This window comes from Alligator sinensis, unplaced genomic scaffold (assembly GCF_000455745.1).
Source record: "Alligator sinensis unplaced genomic scaffold, ASM45574v1 scaffold1368_1, whole genome shotgun sequence".
NCBI classification, from domain to species: domain Eukaryota; kingdom Metazoa; phylum Chordata; order Crocodylia; family Alligatoridae; genus Alligator; species Alligator sinensis.
Window position 1 is genome coordinate 562,371 of NW_005842725.1, and position 6,462 is coordinate 568,832.

Consider the following 6,462-nt stretch of genomic DNA (forward strand, 5'->3'; position numbering starts at 1 on the left):
TCCGACCTGCTGCCTTTCCCTCAAGAGACCTGTACCAGCCGCAAACCCCCTACCTGCCCAGCAGCAGCAGGGGAGGTGGCAATATAGAGTTGTGCCCACTGCTGCTGCTAGATGGGCGGGGGCACATGACCAGCGCAGGGCTCCTGAGGGAAAGGCAGCAGGGCAGGGAGCATTGTGCCCGCAGTGGGCAACCTGCATCCACCCCTGCTCCGCTCCAACTGTGCCGCCAGGGGAGAGGGGGGCATGTGTCCTCCCTTTCCATTTTGAAAAGGTGATTACCCTACTTCCTCCCCTCACTTCATATATGCAGTTGTCCATCAGGAGGGGCAGGATTTCCTGTCCATGTGACATTAATGAGACCCCTGGCTGTATCTGCTGACATGTTTGGGATATGGTCCTTGGAAGACCAGAGAATGAACACCACAGCAGTGAATATGTTAGGCATCCTCTGGTTGCAGGTGTAGCCACAGTCAGCAGTTTGGTGCCACCAAACACGCAAACAGATTTCATTTTTGCCCTCTCACTGGAACGTAGATAACTGCAACATGAGAAGTGGGCATGGATCCAGGATCCCCTGATCTGTGCCAGCAGGCTAGGCAGAGATAGACTTCCCTTACTTCCCAAGGAGAGGACCGTTGACCTGCCCAGGATGGGTATCATCTTGGGGAAATACCAAGGGCCATAAGGCTCACAGGCAGGCAGGTGGCTTCACAGCCTGAAGGGGGAAGGACAGGCAAGATGAAGCACTGGGAAGGGCTGCTGCCTTGGGAGGCAATGGCCAGGATGGCTCAGCAGGGCAGTGAGAATAGGAAGGGAGTGGGGTGGGGTCTATCCACATTGCTGCAATCAGGGCACCAGCCCATACCCCCCATGGTTTCTCTGATTAGGCAGGACCCCAACTCACAGATCCCATGGGTTCCCTTGCCACATTTCTGATGCCCTCGCCCCATATTCATCTGAGGCCTGGGTAGAAGTAGGCCCTCTCCTGCACTCAAGGCCTCCTGAATGGACAAACTTCTGGGGTGGCTTCCCATCCCCTCACCATCCAAGTGTGTCAGAAGAGAGGAAAAGGGATGTGGAAAGGGACCACTGCTCCCTACCCAGGAGGACTGGATCCTCACATCCCCATTTGGCCATGTGAGGGGGACAGGAAACATGGGCAGAAGCACATGTAGGCATTGGGGTATACCACCTCCTCACCAGAACTCACGGCTCCCTCTCTCCTGCTGCAAGAGGTCTCTGGGCAGTGCTCGGCTCTACAGCATAGTCATTCTGGGGCTCAGTCAGAGGATAATGCTGATCAGACATAGCCCTGCTCTCCCTGCCCATCCAGCTTGGCATCAAGGGGTGCACTGTAGAGAAGCAGAGTGCATCTACTGCAAGGAAGTGCTGGATCTAAGCAGCAGGCTGCCACCTTTACAGAGTGGTCAACCCCTCATGCACTCCCCGCTGCCGGTTACCTAGACAAATCCAACTGGAAGCAAGGGCTGTGTATGCCCCTCAGAGCCCATATAGAAGGCCCTGGGCCAGTCTGCAATGAAAGCTGGGAACATGCAGCTGTACATATCCATATTCAGGATGGTGTTTGCTTCACTTGAAACCAGCACAAGGGACAAGAGAGCCACACCCCACATGCAGTGGGCCCTGATCTGTACTGGGCTACCTTGGTACCAGATAATGCCCCTGAGGGTCATGTTGAGGAGAGGATGGATCATTACATTCCACAGCACAGATGGCTAACCCAGAGCCAGAAATTAGCTTGGGAAAAGGGAACCTGCAACATAGGATGAGCACTGACTAGTGTAGGACAGCAGCTCATGTCATACAAGGTGACTGACCATCCCTGGATGACACTGTCCCCAGAATCAGGAAACCACTAGACCTCTGTTCCTTAGTGATTGTATCACAGCTACCTGCAAATGCAGGATCAAATGAGGGATGGGGACTGGATGCTGGGAAAAGAGCTCAGTCCAAGAGAGATGGGCTAGCTGAAGAGTTCCCTTGGAAAAAGTGAAGTACAACTAGGGAGAGCCTGGTCCTTGCATTCCCACTGTGGAACTGTCTTGGCACCTCCAGTTCCCATCCCAGCACTGGAAGAATGAGGCAGTCTGTGCCAGGCACTATCCTAGGAAAGACCAGGGATGCTCCCAGGGAGATGGGGAGGACCGACAGGAGATGGCAGCTGCAGGGCTGGTGAAGAGTGTACTGTGAGGGAACACCAGCTGGTGGGGCAAGTCCTGGGTGATTCCTGAAACAGACATGAGGAGGACTGCTCCTACTGCTCTGTCTCCTCACCTCCCAACATCCTCAAAGAATCCACATTCCCACAGTGCCCTTTCTAAAGATCAGACTTCAGCGGATGTCCTGCTCCACAAGGACTCCACCAAACCTATAGGGTATTGCAATGTCTCATACAAGTGATGGCTAAACAGCCAGCATACAGCTGAAAAGTAGGTGAAATTCCTGTGACCCAAGTTTCCTGTTCAGGTGAAGCAAAAAAGAGACAAATATCAGATAATTCCTAGTGCCGGAAGATTCAGAGGCAGTGGCCAACACTGGGCTCTGCTTCTGCCTGTGCACTATGGGGTGCACAGCTCATAGGGAAATCCCCCAACCCCCTGCTTTGTGAGGACCTGTAGAAGGTGGAGACCACTGCTCCAGGAAAGACATTTCAAGGTAGAAGGGATTTTTTAAGCTGAATATCAGAAAAGCCATTCAGACATGACGATCAGGTGGTACAAAACACTAGCAAACATGCTGCAGAGTTCTGCATGTCCCCCAAGGCCTGGCCAGATGATTTACTGCTCTTCACTTTCTATGCTGGCTTTACACTGGCTGAGTCAGCCTCAAGTTTTCTTTATCTCTACCTTCATGATGCTCCGTGGCCAGGGCCCTGCACACCTAAGAGTCTAAAATTGGACTGTCAATGCAGCCCACAGGCTGGATCAGGCCTGTAGAGCCCTATGATCCAGCCCACAGGTTTCAGATGCAGTGCACTGAGCCAGACTGGTGCATGAGCTGGATGTAGCACTGCAGACGCTGCATGTAGCACAGTAGTCATTTCAGAGCACATGTTGCATGAAGCATCCACGCTGGACTTGCCCTGCACTCTGGCTCCAAGGTTAGTCAGGTGGGGTGCCACATGCAGCCAATGCCCCTTGCCATGGGCACAGCTGGCCAATCTAGTTCTGCGCACTGTGTGAAGCACACGCTGACTGCTCTGGGGCTTGCTCTGCACATGGGCTGGCAGAGTGTTTGAGCTGCATGGGGCACCCTGCCGGACTGGCTCAGCATGCTGCTTCCAGCATGCACAGATGGCTTGGAGCCCAATCCTGACCAGCCACAGAGCTATCACATGGGAATGGTCCAGCAGGGCACCTCATGCAGTGCATATGCTGTGCCAGTCCTATGAATCAAGTGCACAATGAGCCTTGGAGCAGGGCCAGTGCATGCTGCATGTGGTGCGCAGGGCTGGACTGGCTGCACACAACGCAGGGTGCAAGCTGTAAGCAGAGCCCCATCAAACTAGCCCTCTGTGCTAGCTCCAGCCCAGCCCACAGACTGGCCACAATGATCCTTATCCAGCTGCAGGGCCAGATTGAGTTTTACACCCCTGATCTAAAGTATCAAGATGAAGATCAGGGTTGACATTGCTTCTCAGGCACAAGCCTTCCTAATACAACAGTAAAGCTCATCTGTGCAGGGGACAGTTTTTGGGGGCTGGTCTCAGTCTGTGCAATAAACCTTCCTAGGAACTATAAAAGCCACCACAAGCCTTACTACCTTGGGATCCATGTGCAAGGTGTATTCCTGACTTGTTTTCTCTAGCAGATGCACAGCATCAGAGGTACAGGAAATAAAAGCTTAACAAAGGCAAAGAATAACAAAATCCTACAGACACAACTCTCACCCTGGGAGGTAGATGAGAGACAGTAAGTCTTGTGGGTCAGATGTTAGATATGTGGTTCCATGAATGTCTGGATAATACTCAGGTACTACAGCGGTAAGGGTGATAGAATAAGGAACAGAATATGTATATTGGATGTCTAACCTGACAGAGACCACCTACACTGGGTTAAGAAATGAAAAACTCTGAACTCTAGGTTCAGAGATAATATGTTTTATTAAATCAACTAAGAAATTGCAAAAAAAATAAGTACAGGATTATTAATTTGCAATTCACCTTGTTCTGGTTTGCGCTTTAATGATGGCTCAACAGGGTGGAATGGGATTTTTGCCTGGTTTTTTTTTTTCCACCTTAGTTCTGTCTGGCAGGTTATGCTTGGCTTCCTCTTCTTTCATAGGAGGGTTCTGGAGCATCTCAGAGACTGTTCCTTGTGACGAAGTGTCTGGAAGGGACATGCTGATTCTTTCACAACGTTCAGTTAGGGAGTGCAACTAAAAGGGTATCACCAGGAAACAAACTAGAGCTTTAACCCTCTTGACTAGCACTCCCTGCCCCTCTCCCTTGTTGCAGATGACATTTCACCAATGCTTCAGTCACTAGGTCTCCAATCCTTCAGAGCAGACAGGACTTTGATTGTTTGCAAAAAGGCCAAACATAGTAATCCCTCTGAAAACCCAACCCCTTTTCAGCAATTCTTCAGAGCATAATTTGCACTCACCAGCTGCAGGGAATGACCGCAGCAGGTCAATCTTAGCAACGTCTTGCAATTCCACTTCAGACTGAATGACAGAGGCTGCAAAGACAAGGATATATGGATAGAGATAAGCCTATGATAGTTCCTTACTGGCACTGATTATCTAGGGAATACACATGGCTAGAAATCATCATGGCATTTCCCAAAGCAGTCACTACCATTAACATTACAATCAACTCACAGTCTATGGGCCCAGCCTCCCATACCTCCCCATGGAAAATATTCTGGAGGAGCGTGGAGTAAAGACTGCGCAAGTTTGGGAAACTGTGGATGCCTGGGGCACTCCACTTGATACCAGCTACCAACTAGACATCAAGTCATTGACTACTACTCTGAAGCTAAAGATGCAGCCAGTTTTCTGTCCATCTTACAGTCCATTCATCCAGCTCATACTTCCGTAGCTTGCCTGGAAGAATGTTGTGGGAGACCATATCAAAAGCCTTGCTAAAAATCAAGGTAGATCCCATCCACTGGTCTCCCTGCATCCACAGAGCCAGTCATCTCATCATAGAAGGCAATCAGGTAGGTCAGGCATGATCCTCCTTCTTCCCTTTCTTAAACATGGACATTATATTTGCCCTTTTCCAATTGTCCATGAATTTTCAAAGATGATGTCCAGTGGCTCTACAATCACATTGACCAACTCCCTCAGCACCTTTGGTTGCATCCTCTCTCCCCTCATACACTTGTACAAATCCAGCTTTTCTAAACAGTCCCCAACCTGTTCTTTTGCCACTGTTGGCTACTCGCCTCCTCCCCGATCTGTGTTGCCCAGTGCAGTAGTCTGGGAGCTGATCTTGCCTGTGAAGACAGGCAGAAAAAGGCATTGAGTTCTTCAGCCTTTTCTGCATCATCTGTCACTAGGTTACCTCTCCCATTCAGTAAGGGATCCACACTTTCCCTAATCATCCTCTTCTTGCTGACATACTTGTAGAAACCCTTGTTACCCTTGCTAGTTGCAACTCCAATTGTGCTTTGACCTTTCCAATTTCATCCCTGTGTGCCTGAGCAATGCTCTTATACTTCTCCCTAGTTGTTTGTCCAAATTTCCACTTCTTATAAACTTCCTTTTTGTGTTTTAGTTTATTAAAGAGTTTCCTGCTAAGCCAAGCTTGTCTTCTACCACACTTGCTTGTCTTTGTGCACGTATGTTGCTGTGTCCTCAGTAAGATTTCTTTAAAGTACAGCCAGGTCTCCTCCTCAGACCAGCCTCCCAGAGGGGATCCTGCCCATGAGTTCCCCAAGTGAGTTGAAGTCTGCTTTTCTGAAGCCCAGGGTCCTTACTCTGCTTCTCTCCTTCCTTCCTTTCCTTAGGATCATGAACTCAATCATCTCATGGATGCTGCTGCCCAAGCTGCCACCAATTCTTCCCAGTTAGTGAGCAGCAGCTCAAGAAAAGCACAGCCTCTCCAACACTTGAACCAGAAAGTTGTCTCCATCACTCTCCAAAAACTTCCTGGATTGCCTGTGCACTGCTGTATTTCCCTCCCAGAAGATGTCAGGATGACTGAAGTCCCCCAGGAGAACCAGGGCCTGTAATCGGGAAACTTTCTCTAGTTGCCTGAAGAAAGCCTCATCTACCTCATCCTCCTGGTCTGGTGGTCTATAGCAGACACCCACCACAACTTCACCCTTGTTGCTCTCTGCTCTGACCCAAACCCAGATAATTTCAACAAGCCTATTTCCAGTTTCATACTGGAGCTTTGAGCAGTCATACAGCTCTTTTATAGCTTCATTCATCCTTTCGCACTCCCCTGGCCTAATACATAAGCATTCCATGCAAAGTGGATCAGCTTCAGCA

General features: G+C 49.9%; 1 protein-coding gene across 1 annotated transcript in view; it reads right to left on the reverse strand.

Moving 5' to 3' along the window:
• Positions 1–298: 298 nt before the first annotated feature.
• The window catches only part of SIAE (sialic acid acetylesterase), a 7,962-nt gene continuing 1,798 nt past the window's right edge, over positions 299–6,462 (reverse strand). The window contains exons 2-5 of the mRNA XM_006034333.1: positions 4,626–4,700; positions 2,385–2,479; positions 1,476–1,736; positions 299–517 (exon numbers count right to left, since the gene is read on the reverse strand). Coding sequence (XP_006034395.1) covers positions 299–517; positions 1,476–1,736; positions 2,385–2,479; positions 4,626–4,700 — 650 coding nt within the window. The remainder of the gene's footprint in view (positions 518–1,475; positions 1,737–2,384; positions 2,480–4,625; positions 4,701–6,462) is intronic.